This window comes from Arabidopsis lyrata (genome assembly GCF_000004255.2).
Source record: "Arabidopsis lyrata subsp. lyrata unplaced genomic scaffold ARALYscaffold_4, whole genome shotgun sequence".
Taxonomy (NCBI): Eukaryota; Viridiplantae; Streptophyta; class Magnoliopsida; order Brassicales; family Brassicaceae; genus Arabidopsis; species Arabidopsis lyrata.
Window position 1 is genome coordinate 1449386 of NW_003302552.1, and position 15812 is coordinate 1465197.

Below are 15812 nucleotides of genomic sequence, written 5' to 3' on the forward strand. Positions count from 1 at the left end.
AAAATAATTTTTTTGTTGTAAAAAAATCGACCCGCGGTGTACCGCGGGGTAAAATCTAGATTTGGAAGTTTAAGGAAGAAAAATCTTTTTTTAAAAATAATAGCTCCGCGGTGTACCGCAAGAAAAATCTTTCTCTTAAACTGAGGCAAAAAGAAGAAGAAAGCCAAATGTCGTTTAAGTGTATATAACTATATATAGATATACCATTTAAACCTAAAACACAATTAATATACTCAAAACTATTAATATAGATATATGGATGGTACATTTATAAAATAGGTCGAAATATTATATTATACTCTCTATTAATAAACAAAACTAATTATATTTAGATTTTTTAAAAAAAAATTATAGCCCCGCGGTGTACCGCGGGTTCAAATCTAGTTCATAACATATTAAACATACAATAATTTCAAACATTTGAAAATAAATTTGCAAAAAAAAAAAAAAAAACGATTAGTTATTCGGTTCAATCGGTTCGAACAAAGAAACCAGACAAATATAAGAGAGTGGAAACATGCAAAACCTTCGCTGCAGAAAATTCTAATCCTAAAGCAAAAAGGAGAAAGATAACACCAAACTGAGCTACTGTTTCAACCTGTGCTACACAAAAAATTATAAATCAAATCGTTGTCCAGGCAATCTTGTACTCATGAAAACTTCCAAACGTATATGAAGACAACAAAAGATGAACTTTGAAGTATAATAAAGCTGATGTAAGCTACCTGCACCATTTCACTAACAAAGCTTAACCCGCCCGGTCCAATGATAGATCCAGCCAATAGATACCCAGTAATGACCTGCCATATAAGTAGTGTAGAAATTAAATAACACTGTCATGGTTTGATCAGTTAAGAGCTAGAAAAATCGTTTCTACAATGCCGGAAAGCTGGATACTCAATGCTAACAAAATAATATTGAAAGTTACAAGCTTTGCAAAGGAAGTGTGTGCGGACCGGTTGACCAGCACATGCAAAGGCAATTCCACCACAAGTAGCAGAAACAATGACGACGACCAAATCTGATATCAACCTACAAATGTACCGTTTTAAGAGAGATGCCCCCAACAAAAAACAGTAAGTTAGATACTAACAAAATATAACCGAACGAAGAACTTATCTTACGAATGCTATACTTACTTTAAATCTAGCTGCAGTACAGGGTCATTGGATTTTGGACTGGACATTATAAAAACGTTGTCTTGGATTAAAATTGCAGCAAAGTCACATTACGAGAATGCTTTTACAAACGATTACATTTTTCAACATATATATCACAAATGACTTGAGACTATTTAAGCTTACCTTCCTATCTATCAGTCTCGGAGTATCTTCTACGCCATTCTCATTATCCAAATTGAAGAACGATCTAGAACAAAATACTCATATGTTATAGTTTTCTTTAACCTGTGAAACAAAATTAAATAACATCCACTACTTGCACAAATCGACTCCAAACAGGGCAATGCATGCATCAGAAAAAACTCACTTCTCCTCCTTGGTCTTGGTTTCATTTTTCTTAGGCTTAACTCGAGCAACAGTCTCTAGAACAGCCTAATAAGCATAACAAATAGCTTAATGGAAAGAAAAGACAACATTGAGTAGTGTGCTGCGTAAGAGCAATCAAACAAAGATCAAATCTTGCAACAACAAACCTGTTAATCAGCAACACTATTATTGAAGCTTCCTGGATCAGGAACTGCAAAAGCATTTCACAAAAAACGCATATTGAAAGAGTTCACAATTCATTAATTGGTAAAAGCCATTAACCTTGAGAAATCTATAAACCTAGATAGACTAAATGTGAGCACAAAGCGTCTAGAGTCTAGACCACTTAGCTAATCAATGATAAATCCCTAGAGAAGGATCAATTATCACAAAATTGAAATCCCTAAAGAAAAACTGATCTCTGAAGACAAAAACCCTAGCTCCACAGGGAACGTAAGAAATTGAAGAAATGCAGAACAATGAAGATCTAGTGAGAGAGGAACCTTCGTTCTGGTCATTATCAGGAAACTCTTTCTCAAGTGCCCGATCGATCATATCAGCGAAACTATCTTCCTTAGGTTTGGCACTCGTGGCATTGGACCTCAATCGTCGGAGACAATCGATTGTCATCGCCATCTCTCGCAAAGAAAGAGAGAGAAACAGTCGGGAAATGAAAACGTGAAATGCTTCTTTCCTTTCTTTTTTTTTGACGCTTTTTTTGTTTTTTTTGACAAAAAAAATCGACGGCTGAGAATACGCCACGTCATCGTCTCTCATACTACTCTATATTTCTCTCAAGAGAGCTGTCTCTCTTCATAATTCATAGTTTTGATTTATTTTTCAACATTTTTTTCAAGAGAACCTTGAAAGAGAACCCAATAATGCATCCATTGGAGATGCTCTTAGAGCATCACGTGTCACTAATACTAATTCCAATCATCTTCTTCTATTTCTCCACGTCATTTATGCAACACATTTGAGAGTCTCCTTGATCCATTTTCCTATATCAAACGCCACCAACTGAAACAGAAAAACCAGAAATATTGAATATAATAAAGAACAATAATATTGGCTCAAAAAATAAAGGGTAATTCTCTAAAATACCATCATTTTTGTTTTTAGGGCAAAAATACCACAAAACTAAAATTAAATTTTTAATTTTCAATTTCTAAACTCTAACTCTACCCCCTAAATATTAAACCCTAAATGTACAATAATCAACCCCAATCAAAGATTTAAAACTCCATACCATTGAACAATAATTTGGTATTAGTGGTATTTTTGGAAACAAAACCAAAATCATGGTATTTTGAGGAATTCCTCAAAAATAAATGAGATGTTTTATTTAAGACCGAAAGGATTTCATATTCATTTAAAAGTAAAAATAAATTTGGATACGAGCTCGTATCGGTTTTTTAAAGTATAATTCATGAATAGTTGTAAAATTTTATCCACTTTCTCAACTAAATTTGATAACTATTCATGTACAAATATTTTCATTTTTATTATATGATAACAGAAAATGTTTTATTTAAGACTGAAAAGAAAATTTGAAACAAAAGAAGATATGCAGCCTATTATTTTTTTTTAAAAAAATTTTTGTTTGTTCTTCAAACACAGAATAGAGAGAGACATATGCAGCCTAATTAATCTCTTAAGATCAAGTCTCCATCTTTCAGTCAAAAAACCGTTTAGAAAAACTAAAAACTGTTGTAGAACTAATTATTTTATTGATCCTCAAGGGAATATATAGAAGTACATCGGGATACAACACATAATGAATAACCCTGATTGGCTTATTGGGCCCAGTTATAAGTCCAATATGATGTATTATAACACTCCCCCTTGGACAGAGTAACCGGTCCTGATGGTCAATCGGGATCTCGATAATGCGTAGGGGAATGTTGCCTCATTAAAACCTTACCAAGAAAACCCAGTGGGAAAAACCATGGTGAAGGAAAAAGAGTACAACACGCATTACTCCCCCTGATTAGAGCATCACTGTAGATCTCTATGTCTACGCATTCCTATTTATTGGATGAGCTTCCGGAGTGTTGAAGCGGGCAATCATTTGGTGAAAAGGTCGGCGGAGTTCTCGCTTGATCGGACCTGTTGAACGCTGATCGTACCATCCTTCTGCCAATCCGAGGTTGAGAAGAATTTCGGTAGGATGTGCTTCGTCCGATCTCCTTTGATATAACCTTCCTTGAGTTGAGCGATACATGCTGCATTGTCTTCATACAACACCGTAGGCTCCTTGTCTTCGTCCATACCACAATCTGACCAGATGTGCTAGCTGAGTCATGGATCGTAGCCAAACACATTCTCTGCTGGCTTCGTGAATGGCCAAAAGTTCTGCATGGTTTGATGAAGTGGTAGTGGTTGTCTGCTTCATCGATCTCCAAGAGATAGTTGTTCCTCCATGCGTGAACACATAACCAGTTTGAGACTTGGCAGTGTGCGGATCTTGAAGATATCCTGCATCAGCAAAACCAACTAGTCCATCCTTGTTGTGGTTAGTGTAAAACAGTCCTAAGTCTTTAGTACCTTGAAGGTATCTTAGGAGGTGTTTGATACCGTTCCAGTGCCTCTGAGTTGGACATGAGCTGAAGCGAGCTAGGAGGTTCACGGCAAAGCAAATGTCTGGTCTAGTGTGACTAGCCAGGTACATTAACGCTCCTACAGCACTGAGGTATGGCTTTTCTGGACCGAGAATTTCTTCATCGTCCTTCTTGGGACCAAGTGGATCAATGTCCAATTCTAAGCTCCGAACAACCATTGGGCTGGTCAATGGGTGGGCCTGGTCCATGTTGAATCGCTTGAGTACTTTTTCAGTATAAGCCGATTGATGCACAAGGATTCCTCCTTTGACGTACTCAAGTTGTAAACCCAAACAGAATTTAGTTTTACCTAGGTCTTTCATTTCGAATTCTGCTTTCAAGCAGTCGACTGTTTGGGAGATTTCACCAGATGTTCCGAGGATGTTTAGATCATCCATGTAAACTGCTATGATTACAAATCCTTTGTTTGAGTAGTTCTTGATGAAAATGCATGGACTGATGGGATCGTTTTTGTAGCCTTCTCTGATGAGATATTCACTTAACCGGTTATACCACATACGTCCACTTTGTTTCAGTCCATACAAGGATTTGTTCAGCCTGATGCAGTACTGATCTCGAGATGCATGCTTATCTTTAAGCTCTATGCCATCTGGTAATCTCATGTATATTTCATTGTCCAGGGGCTCATAGAGATATGCGGTGACAACATCCATTAACCGCAAATCTATATTTTCTCTTATGGCCAGACTTATGAGGAATCAAAAAGTAGTTGCATCCACCACCGGAGAATAAGTCTCCTCATAATCGATTCCGGGTCTCTGTGAGAATCCTTGTGCTACAAGCCGTGCTTTATAACGAACGACTTCACCGAGTTCGTTTCTCTTAAGCACAAAGACCCATTTATGGCCCACTGGTTTGACATTGAATGGTGTCTGGATGATCGGACCAAAAACATTCCTGAGTTTGAGACTCTTTAACTCCACGTTTATGGCTTCTTTCCATTTTAGCCAGTCTGTTCTATGAGTGCACTGTGTGATAGACGTGGGTTCTAGATCCTCTTGCGTGTTCGCAATATCAAGTGCTACTTTGTATGCAAAGAGTGCATTCAAGTCGACTTCTTTTCTGTTCCATTGGGTTCCAGACATGTTGTAATTGATAGAGATCTCATCGTTATCGATCTCTTCAGAACCAAAAGATTCGGCGTCCCGAACCTCTTTCGGTGGTTCATTAGAGTGAGTCTCAGCCGCGGCTATGTCTGTTATATTGGGAATCCCGGTTTCAACTATTGCACCTTTCTTTGATTTCCGTGGATTCTTGTCTTTGGAACCTAGAGGTCTGCCACGTTTATTTCGTGATGCAGACTCTGTAGCAACTTGAACTTGTCCCGTTGGGACAGTTATTCGTACAGGTGCATTGCAAGCTGGTATGTACGATTTGGTTACTTTGTTTGGGTCAGCAAAGGAATCTGGCAATTGATGAGCTAGCTTTTGATAGTGTATAATCTTTTGGATCTCTGAATCATATTCTAGAGTCCGAGGATCTTGCCAATTTAAGGATGTTTGATTCCATGATAGCTCTTTGAACCAAATTTTATTAAAATTTAATATTTTTCTAAGTTATAGGCACATTCATATTACGTAAATAATTTTTTTTTACTAAAAACCATATGTATATTTTAGATGACTTTTCTAAGTACAATCAAACCAAATCAAAACTGAAAAACCAACCCGAAGTTGAATCAAACCGAACCGAAACAAATTCAAATTATAAATGGTTTTTTGTGTTTTAGTTTCTATCAAATTACCGTAAAACCTCTATAAATTAATAAAATTGGGACCAATGTATTTTACTAAATTTTATTAATTTATAGAGGTTTTATTTGTGCGGTTTATATATGGTGAGCAGTGGTGATCATGACATAACAATGCCTTTCCAAGCAACTCAGGCCTGGATAAAATCTCTAAATTACTCCATCACTGATGACTGGAGGCCTTGGATGATAAAAGATCAAATCGCTGGGTAATATATATACAATTTTTGTTTTAGATCTCTCTTGTTCATTTTCTAGACGTATCAAAAACCTCTCAAACTCACGTAAGAATCATTCTTGCCTTTTTCTTGACAGATACACGAGAACTTTTTCCAATAAGATGACATTTGCTACAGTCAAAGCAAGTCTTCTTAATTGTTTCATCTTAACATTTTTATTTTTATTGCATTTCCATTTGAAAAATCTATTGTAATTTTAATTTTTTTGGGGGCGTTTTGATTATAGGGAGGTGGACACACGGCAGAATATCTACCAAACGAGAGTTCTATCATGTTCCAAAGGTGGCTCAGTGGCCAGCCTTTGTAATAGAGGCTCATCATGACTTTTGTCCTTTTGTCTCCTTGTCATAACCTTGTCGGTCACCGCGTGATAATAAATAAGTTTGCAGAGAAGTTTTTGTTAATGAACTTTTATGAATGATAATATATCATACTTGAATTTGAATCATTCTATTTGAGTTAAAGAACTCGACCCTATGTTAAGTTTCATGGGTTTCAAACATAATTCATTAAAGATTAGTGGATTAGTCCATGTAAAAGGTAGAGAGACATACTTCGATATATATCATAACTTTGTGTCTCTGTCTTCCGTACCACCACAAGACTGGTCGTTCTTGGGCTTAAGAGCCCCAAAATCATAAGGGATAGGGAAAAGGTAGCCTATCATATCAAAAGGGCAATCCATTCTTAGAATATGTGTTTCATGTCAATAGGTTAAGTTATGGGTTCGTCGTTTTGTTTTGAATCCGTAAAAAATAGAACGTTGTAAGTTGTAACGTTGGTTAACGCAGCCTGAGAAGTTTTTGACCCCTTTACCTATTTTGGGTGAGCTGATAGTAATTTGAAGAAGAAAATGAAGAAATAGAGACCATAAAAATGAGAACATGTGGAATCTTTTGGTGAAAAATGTATTGAGGATGATACTTTGTAATTTGGGCCTGGTCCGGCCCATAATTAACAGCATGAAAAGTAAACCTGTGGGTTATGGGCCCACCACGCTTCCGCTGCGCCACTCTGATTTTCTTAAATAAATCAGCACTTGCTTATATTTATATGTTAATATACCACAATCATTCTTAGCTAAACGCTTTTTCTTTTCCGAAACCCTTTATAAAGGAACCCTATTTTACCATCACCTTTTATTTGTTAACTTTTCAAAATCGATTGTTTCGATTCAATGATTTAACTTTTCACTGTTGATGTTGGGATGGGTCTTAAAATAAATTTCAGGATCTCTCCACTGGTGTTAACCTGAAGAGTGAAGACACATACACAGATTCATTAAATAAAATTTATGTGTTCACAAAAATTGTAGTATGCCTTGGAGACTCTTTGAAATATCCGGACTTTGACAAATCTATCTTCTTGGTTAAGGATTTGAAGTGAGAGGGTTACCTACATACCAAAGCTACTAATGTGAAAAGTTAGTGAGATGCGTTGGTGAAGATCATCCTATTTAGGTTAACTTTCCAAAACATTTTTATTTGTAAAAACAAAACAAATTTAGTTGTTTACTTGTTTAGTGAGTATTGCTTTAGTAATATTCAGTAATAGTAGATTCAACATTTTTAAATGTAAAATATTTTAACATTATTATGAATTCATAAAAATAAAAAAGATTTTCGTTTTAGATAATGTGGAGTATAGTGTGTTACACATGCCAAAACTGGACTCCATTTATCTTTACCATCTTTAAGTAGAAACAGAATGAATTATCATTACCAATATTGTGCTTGTTACTAGAGGAAAAACTAGAAAACTTAAACAGAGTTGAACCGATTTAAGTCAAAAATATGATTCAAAAGAAAAAGAAACAAATTAATTCGTTTTCTAAATCCCTATATTCGAACAAAACTGAACATAAGTTACCAAACGTTTTCTTAAAACAAAACCTTTACACTAATTTTGTTACTATGTTCACTAAACCAACAAGGAAAAGAAAAACCAAAGATCACATATAAAATTACAAATACTTCATAATTTGACAACATGAAATACATTTTTATTGTTTATGCGTAATCATCATACCATTCTTCATCATTAGCATCCAAATATTCTTCTTCTTCATCATCTATCTTACCTGGTCCAAGCGATTCGACCGGGCGAGAAAGGTTTGGAATGGTTCTTGCCTCACCAACTATCTTCATAATCTCCTCTACTCTTTGAGGAGAAAAGTTAATAAGATTAACATTCCTTTGGTAATAAATAGCTTGTGCTGACTCCTTTAGTTCTCTTGGCAAATTCTTTACGAACCATGCATGACTCTTAATCTCTTTAAGCGTACTTCTCTATAATAGTTACAAAACAACAAACATTTAAAGAAGTTGATTGGCAGGTAAACAATAAGGTTAAAAATCCATCTATACTTACATGTAACGGATTGGCAACAAATATACGAGATAATAACTTTCTGCAGTCTTCTGATATGTGAACATATCCTGGAATCTTGTACTGTACAGCCATTATTTTCTGTAATTTCCAACCCAAAAATGACATATGATTGTGTGATTATATAGATGATCACTTCGTTTATTTTATACATTAAAAAAAATACCTGAACAGTTTTTCGGAAATTGCGAGGGTCTTTAGGGTCTTCGAAAGGATAAGCTCCTACTAACATAACATAGAGTGCCACTCCACAAGACCACACATCAACTGACTGTAGAATGATATATAAATCAAACAACCTCAAGTTATATTGTAAATCTGTAATCAATAAACATTAGTATAATTTTTATTTTATTTCGAACAAAAAATCGTGACCTCGAATTAAATTTCCTCCGACTTAAGGAGTAGAACATGTTCAGGTTCGAATTCTGGTTGTTACATACTAGTTTTTTGTATGAATAGTGGGATGTAAAAATAGGAATGTTGATCATTAAAATTTTTCTTAAAGAAGTCTTGGTTTATTTTGTTATACTTATGTTTATTTGGATTTAAATTTTGTTTTTTCGAATTAAAACAAATTTTGAACAGAAATTATCGCTTCCAAAAGGTTGATCTATTGCTATTAGACTACCACACATTTGGTAGTATGTTTTTCATTTAGTTACACTTACAGTTGGTCTATTCGAAATGGACAATTGTCCTCTTAGCAAAGTATATTGATAACTTTAAAGGCAACACCACGAAATATAATTGTGCAAGTTACTTCCCAAAACAAATATTAAGTTGACCAATGAACATTTTGCTGACGTTGGTTATTTGACAGTGGCCATTTAATTTGAATAGATATTGGATAAAGTCGATATATAGTAGTATACAATTTACCATAGAAGACTAGTAACAAATGTCATGTGAAGTGGATATAGGAAGCAAGCTAGCTTTTGTCGTTTACTACTCTTTTTCCATGAATTATGGTTTTATAACTATTGAAAGTGGAATGTCCACCTAAAAACACTATTGAAAGTGGAATTCAGACTTGTAAATATCTTTGTTATTAGGAAAAAAAAAATATATATATATTCATCATTATTAAAAATGGAAATAATTTAATTTACCTTTCCATCGTATTCCGATCGACAAAAAACTTCCGGTGCTATATATGCCGGAGTTCCCACCGTTGATTTTGGGTTGGAATGCAGAACAGAAGACTGTCCAAAATTTAGAAATTATTATTATACATTCAGAAGTTTAGATTTTATGTTACAAAAATTGAAAAGAAATGAACTAATAAAAATAAAATAAAAACCTTTGAGTAGCCAAAATCACAAATTTTTAAACGTGGTGCTGGGCTTCCATCAAGCAATGTGTTTTCTAATTTCAGATCTCTGTGGCATATTTTCTGCAAAAGTAAAAAATTTCATTAATAAAACCATAACACAACTATTATAATTACAATTTGGTGTGTACAATCAATTTACCATGGCATGTAAGTAATGGACTCCACAAATGAGTTGTTGAAAGAAATATCTTGCCTGCAAGTAAAATAAATAAATTAATAGATATTAATGAGGGTATAATGAATCAAAAATGTGGTAATCAAAATTATCATCTTATTTTCGACAAAATGTATGTGTCGACAAAAAAAAAACAAGAATTTCATTTCCAAACCTCAGCTTCACTAAATCGACCCGCGCTAGATATCCGATCAAATAGTTCTCCTCCAGCTGCGTACTCCATTACAATCCCAAGATGTGTCGGAGTTAGAACAACCTAAATCATCAACACACCAAGTTTCAATATATTTTTTATTAGCGTCAAAGTGCCATATTTTTTGAAGTTTCCTATATCGAATAAAATCTTTGGACCTTTCACGAAGTTAGAAACGAGTTTTAGGAGAATCCGAATTCAAAGTCAACGACGAGACAGGTTTTTGAATTATGTGAACTAAGAGATTCGAGTAAAGGACAAAAATAAATAACCTAATATTCACTTCCTTAACGAACTAAAATATTTCACTTGCCTCTTTAAACCGAACACTATTGGGATGGTTGAGAGCTCTATGATTGATTATTTCTCTTGCAACGTTCTCATCTATCTGCATCAAACAACAAGTTTGGTAACAACCTCAAAGTTCTTAGTATCAGAGAAAAGAACAAACAAACAAAAAAAATAACTAAAAACCTTATAGCCTCGATCGATGAATTTGACAGCCACAAGCTCGTTTGTTTGCTTATTACGCATAAGCCGAGCCAAACCGAAATTACCAAATCCCAAATCCTTCACCATCTCATACTTCTCCATCGTTACAACTACTTTTTTGTTCTCACTTCCTTAAAATGGTCCTTTAATATCTTTTTTTTTTTTTGATGAATCTTCTCTTCCAAAATATCTTTAGAGACTAGAGATATATATATAGAGAGAGAGTGGGAAAGAACGAAGTTATTAAATCTCACACACAAAAAAAAAGTAATTTAGTTTACACGTAGCAAATATGACGAATACTCGAATAAAAGTGTTGAAACTTGAAAGAGCTTTTCAGGATACCTAATAGACATTTCTTAAGTCTACTAAGCTATGGACCCACCCATATATATATATCAATTTTTACCTCTACAAGTATCACTTTTACTATTTCTTGTATGGGTTTAAAGATACTCGAAACTGTTGAAATTTACCTCTCAAGCAAGATTAGATCATTGGATTGTGGTTTTGAAGTTTTGAATAGGCTGCATACGCGTCACCGTTTACATGGATGTGGTATTCATATATCTCACAATTCTTCTCCTTGGTTCACGATTACATATTATTAATTATAGTCTCACATAGGATCAGATGAAACTCTAATGACACCAAGAACATCTTACAAGGTTCATATGACTACTTGTATCGACTATCGAGCAATTGAAACGATTTTCATCACTCAAAAACAACTTAAAGATCAATGAACCAAAAAAAACAATCTTGATAAATTCAGTTCGTAGAATTTAGTTGTTGCTGAAAGAAGAAGCTGATATTGTTCCATCACTTAAACAGAGACATGGAAATCTTCATTGTGTTGGCTTTTGATTCTTTTTCCTTTTTCTCACATATACGATTAACTCCCTCGATGTACTGGAAGTATCTTCGGCTTCCGCTTCCACTTCCACTATTTCTTTACCTTGTGACACATTTTGAGTCTCCTTCGTTTTCTTCAAAAGAACCAACATCAATCTCAATCAAATCCACCATGAACATCTTCAAAAAACAACGATCATTAAACAAACCTTCTTATTTAAGCGATGTGTAGACATTAGCTCATAGAATTTCCGCATCATCATCTCTTCTTCCACCTAAACAACAAATGTACGTGAGATTGAAAAGAGCTAATGTACACTAAGTTTCATCAACAAACCTCGAGTTTTTGAAGTTCTTGAGTCATGGTTTTACGAGTTTCTGTGAGCAATTCATTTTGCTTCTCCAAATGGCTGTTGATGTGCTGCTAACAACAGTAAATCATCATACGCATACACACGAAAATAAGCGTAAAACTGTAACAAAAAGACGCACTTTAATAGATCGTCGGTATGATTAGGATCCATGTTCACAAAATGATCAACTTCTTCCTATACTGGTCTTCAGCTGATCACAATGAATCAAAATTTCATGAGAAGATAATTGACAAAAGCATATAAAAAGCACTGATTCATCCACACACATATCACTAGAGAAGATATGATTCTAAAAATCTGAAGGGTATGATCACAAATTCGAACAACAGCAAAACCCAGATAATTATATCATTCAAATTAGCTGATTAAAGGAAGAAACATAACGAACCAAACAAACATGAGAACAAAAAAACACAGATTAAGAAAAGGAATATCTTACTTAGACAATTCGTCGAGCAACTGGTGTGCATATATAGATAAATTATCAAAAAGGAAGTTCTTTTATTAGTAAAAAATCTTGAAAATTCAAGTACGTACCCTTTCGTCGAATTCTTATAACTTCACCACCAATAACAACACTTGACGATTGTCTTCTTCTCTCTCACACACTCGTTTGTGTCCTGCAATCTCTCACCCAAAATCAAGTCCTCTCTTCTACAATGGAGTTGACTGGGCTAATGGGCCGGTCCATTGTACTTTGGGCCGAAAACCATTTTTTGTGACATTGTTGGGAAACAAATTTACGTCCTATAAAATAATTGTCTAATATATACTGTAAATCAAATTTAACTTAAATTAATACGAGATTTTTTGCGAAAAAACCCCAAAAACAAATCTGTGCGGGCTTGACTAAATGATTTAGAACAGAAAATTTCATACAGTTGACTAAATGTAACATAACACACTTGGTATAGATAGTTGTAGTTGTATTTTTTCTTTAAGGGTTCTTTGAACCACTCCAAGATTTTGATCCTTGATTAAATTTTAAAGTATGTTAAAAAGTAGAAAATATGTGTATCTCTGACTTCTCTGTTGTTATGCTTTTCGCTTAACCATCTTTATAGAAAACATACAAAAAGATTTGATTCGTTTTGTCCTTTGAATAAATGTTACCAAGAAATTCTGGTTACTGCAGAGAACTGCTTAAAACACTTATTTTTTTCCATTATTTTTTTCATTCATCACCCAAATCACAAAGATGCAACCATTGGATTCGTTTTTTTTTTTTTTTTTTGCCGTAGTCAAAAATCTTGGGTTTATTTTTTAACATTACACAATGGGCAACCAAAAAGAGGAGTTCATGTGCTAAGCACTTAGAAAAAAAAAAGAGTTAAAAAAACAAACAAACAAGCGTGGTGTTTGGGTTTTCGAGCCTTGAGAGGTTGGTGGGTGTGTTGTTGTGAATCTCTAAGTTTTCTCTGTAAATTATATATTTGTTTACATGTATATAAAACAATCTTTCTTGTGAAGTAACCCTTTTAAGCTTTCTTGAGAGCAAGATTGTGCATAGATCTCTTCTTAGCTTTGTTTCTCTTTTGTGTTTAACGATCTTGAAAGTCTTGTAACTTCTTAAAAGAGAGACAGAAAAAAATGAAGTTTATGAAACTTGGAACCAAGCCTGATTCATTTCAATCTAAAGGAGACAATGTTAGGTTTGTAGAAAACAGATATTTACCTCTATGTCTCTTTAAGCAATGTTTTTCTTAGAAATTGTCTGTTTTTTGGCTCTTAGGTATGCAACAACTGAGTTAGAAACAGAGATCATCATCATCATAGGCAATGTCAAATTCTATCTGCATAAGGTATGCAAACAAAATCTACCTTTTAAAACATCAAAGAACAAGCAAAAGCAAGAGTGTTTATGTTTTGTGTGTGTGTTTTCAGTTCCCATTGCTGTCGAAAAGCGGATTCTTGCAGAGACTCATAGCAACATCAAAAAATGAAGAGGAGAAGAAGAACCAAATTGATGAGATTGACATATCAGAGATTCCTGGTGGTTCTGTTGCGTTTGAGATTTGTGTCAAGTTCTGTTACGGCATCACGGTTACTTTAAACGCTTACAATGTAGTAGCAGCTCGTTGCGCGGCTGAGTTCTTGGAGATGAATGAAACGTTTGAGAAAAGCAATCTTGTTTACAAGATTGATGTTTTCTTGAACTCAACCATCTTCCGTAGTTGGAAAGATTCTATAATTGTGCTTCAGACCACAAAAGATCTCTTGTCTAATTACTCAGAGGAGCTCTTGAAGCGTTGTCTTGACTCTATTGCTTCTACAGCTTCGATAGACACGTTGAAAGTCAAGTGGTCTTACAGTTACAACAGGAAGAAGAAGCTTGAGAACGTGAAAAAACCAGAAGATGCGGTTCCAAAAGACTGGTGGGTAGAAGATTTATGCGATCTTCATATGGAATTGTATAAACAAGCCATTGAAGCAATCAAGGCGAAAGGGAAAGTCCCGAATACCGTTATTGGAGAAGCGTTACACGCTTATGCAAAAAGAAGAATAGCTGGTTTTAGTAAAGGCTCAATGCAAATCGTTGATAAATCTTTAACTGATACAATCATTGAGCTTATACCAGGTGAGAAAAGAAGTGTTTCTTCTAGTTTCTTGACCAAGTTACATCGAGCATCGATCTTTCTTGGATATGAAGAAACAGTGAAAGAGAGGTTAAAGAAAAGAATCAGTGAGCAGCTTGAAGAAACAACAGTGAATGATATCTTGATGTATGATTTGGATATGGTGCAGAGCCTAGTGAAGGAGTTTATGAACCGTGATCCGAAAACTCATTCGAAAGCATCTGTTGCAAAACTCATAGATGGATACTTAGCTGAGAAATCAAGAGATCCTAATCTTCCTCTTCAGAACTTCCTCTCTCTCGCGGAGACACTCTCTAGCTTCCCAAGACAGTCTCATGACGGGTTATATCGCGCCATAGACATGTTTCTCAAGGTAAAACAAGATCCATATTCACTTGTAGTTTCTCATAAAGATTCTTGATTTTTAATGGGTTTTGATTTGGAAATGTTCAGGAACATTCGGGTGTTAGCAAGAGCGAGAAGAAGAGAGTATGCGGGTTAATGGATTGCAGGAAACTATCAGCGGAAGCGTGTGAACATGCTGTGCAGAACGAACGTTTGCCAATGCGAGTGATAGTGCAAGTTCTCTTCTTTGAACAGCTCAGAGCCAATGGTTCATCAACAGGATACAGTACTCCTGAGCTCACCACAACGACTCTAAACACTGAGGATGATGAATGGGACCATGAGAAAGAGTTTTGATCTCAGCATTATTGAATCTTTTATCATATGTTTCTTCAGAACTTTACATCAAACTTTGAGTTTTTCCTGGTTATTGTTTTTCCTGAATTGGAAACATTTTGGTCCTGACCTTCGTAAATGGGTCAGGTAGTAATGGGTTTTGTGTCTGGGCTTGAAGCCGTTCCAATCTCAATTTTTAATGAGACTAAAATCAGAGAAAACTCTCATTTGTATTTGTCCGTAACCCAAAAGAAAAACCGCAATTATCTATAAACCAATTAGGGGTCGATTGGTTGAGATTTTTACTGTAAGCTTTATTTTAAATTCATGACTGTAAAATTTATGATTTTAGAAAATAAATCGTAATTTTTAAGAAAATAAAGTCATATTTTGTTAGCTTTAAAAAAAGTTGCAATGAGTATTTCCCTCCATGGTCTATGTTAATTTTACAAATGGTAAACAGAAAAAAGAAACAAATTATCTATATTATTAAAACTGAAGTATATTTGACAAAGAAAGTTTGGAGTTGGAACTTATTTAAAGGCAATGATATTGGCATTTATTTATTTTTAAATTATTCTCTCAAGAATCTTTATCATTTATCTTTAGTAAAGTAATGGTTACGGCGGAATTTAAATTAAAATC

General features: G+C 34.6%; 4 protein-coding genes across 6 annotated transcripts; 1 reads left to right on the plus strand and 3 right to left on the minus strand.

The window, feature by feature from the left end:
* Positions 1-469: 469 nt before the first annotated feature.
* Positions 470-2042, minus strand: LOC110229036 (K(+) efflux antiporter 4-like). The gene is made up of 6 exons (XM_021027773.1): positions 1923-2042; positions 1489-1553; positions 1305-1368; positions 957-1088; positions 726-800; positions 470-598 (listed from the first exon to the last, which is right to left on the minus strand). The coding sequence occupies exons 1-6, from the start codon at positions 2040-2042 to the stop codon at positions 470-472; spliced, it is 585 nt and encodes a 194-aa protein (XP_020883432.1).
* Positions 2043-7954: 5912 nt separating this feature from the next.
* LOC9314720 (serine/threonine-protein kinase SRK2J) lies at positions 7955-10895 on the minus strand. Its single transcript, XM_021027413.1, has 9 exons — positions 10664-10895; positions 10503-10577; positions 10151-10252; positions 9961-10014; positions 9789-9881; positions 9598-9690; positions 8652-8756; positions 8468-8566; positions 7955-8385 (listed from the first exon to the last, which is right to left on the minus strand). Exons 1-9 carry the CDS (start codon positions 10781-10783, stop codon positions 8107-8109), a joined length of 1020 nt encoding a protein of 339 aa, XP_020883072.1. The 5' UTR covers positions 10784-10895; the 3' UTR covers positions 7955-8106.
* A 330-nt stretch (positions 10896-11225) lies between these two features.
* Positions 11226-12550, minus strand: LOC110228954. 3 transcript variants are annotated; one of them, XM_021027414.1, is made up of 5 exons: positions 12448-12550; positions 12029-12100; positions 11874-11946; positions 11746-11811; positions 11226-11670 (listed from the first exon to the last, which is right to left on the minus strand). In XM_021027414.1, the coding sequence occupies exons 2-5, from the start codon at positions 12058-12060 to the stop codon at positions 11530-11532; spliced, it is 312 nt and encodes a 103-aa protein (XP_020883073.1). In that variant the 5' UTR covers positions 12061-12100; positions 12448-12550; the 3' UTR covers positions 11226-11529. The 3 variants fall into 3 exon arrangements, with proteins under 3 accessions (XP_020883073.1, XP_020883074.1, XP_020883075.1); XM_021027415.1 differs by lacking the exon at positions 12448-12550 and adding an exon at positions 12350-12440; XM_021027416.1 differs by lacking the exon at positions 12448-12550 and having other exon boundaries at positions 11874-11957.
* A 616-nt stretch (positions 12551-13166) lies between these two features.
* On the plus strand, positions 13167-15388 carry LOC110228932 (BTB/POZ domain-containing protein NPY4). The gene is made up of 4 exons (XM_021027318.1): positions 13167-13562; positions 13643-13712; positions 13795-14859; positions 14940-15388. Exons 1-4 carry the CDS (start codon positions 13501-13503, stop codon positions 15186-15188), a joined length of 1446 nt encoding a protein of 481 aa, XP_020882977.1. The 5' UTR covers positions 13167-13500; the 3' UTR covers positions 15189-15388.
* The last annotated feature ends 424 nt before the right edge of the window (positions 15389-15812 follow it).

Excerpts from the sequence above, each read along its gene's own strand:
- LOC110228932 (XM_021027318.1), top strand. The coding sequence starts at position 13,501 with ATGAAGTTTATGAAACTTGGAACCAAGCCTGATTCATTTCAATCTAAA. Across the intron at positions 13,563-13,642 it reads TCTAAAGGAGACAATGTTAG|GTATGCAACAACTGAGTTAG; the intron begins GTTTGTAGAAAA and ends TTTGGCTCTTAG. Across the intron at positions 14,860-14,939 it reads CCATAGACATGTTTCTCAAG|GAACATTCGGGTGTTAGCAA; the intron begins GTAAAACAAGAT and ends GGAAATGTTCAG.
- LOC110228954 (XM_021027414.1), bottom strand. The coding sequence starts at position 12,060 with ATGGATCCTAATCATACCGACGATCTATTAAA. Across the intron at positions 11,947-12,028 it reads CATACCGACGATCTATTAAA|CCATTTGGAGAAGCAAAATG; the intron begins GTGCGTCTTTTT and ends GCACATCAACAG. Across the intron at positions 11,812-11,873 it reads AAGAACTTCAAAAACTCGAG|GTGGAAGAAGAGATGATGAT; the intron begins GTTTGTTGATGA and ends TTTGTTGTTTAG.
- LOC110229036 (XM_021027773.1), bottom strand. The coding sequence starts at position 2,042 with ATGATCGATCGGGCACTTGAGAAAGAGTTTCCTGATAATGACCAGAAC. Across the intron at positions 1,369-1,488 it reads ACCAAGACCAAGGAGGAGAA|ATCGTTCTTCAATTTGGATA; the intron begins GTGAGTTTTTTC and ends ATTTTGTTCTAG. Across the intron at positions 801-956 it reads TTGCATGTGCTGGTCAACCG|GTCATTACTGGGTATCTATT; the intron begins GTCCGCACACAC and ends CTTATATGGCAG.
- LOC9314720 (XM_021027413.1), bottom strand. The coding sequence starts at position 10,783 with ATGGAGAAGTATGAGATGGTGAAGGATTTGGGATTTGGTAATTTCGGT. Across the intron at positions 10,578-10,663 it reads TCATCGATCGAGGCTATAAG|ATAGATGAGAACGTTGCAAG; the intron begins GTTTTTAGTTAT and ends TGTTTGATGCAG. Across the intron at positions 8,567-8,651 it reads ATTTCCGAAAAACTGTTCAG|AAAATAATGGCTGTACAGTA; the intron begins GTATTTTTTTTA and ends TGGAAATTACAG.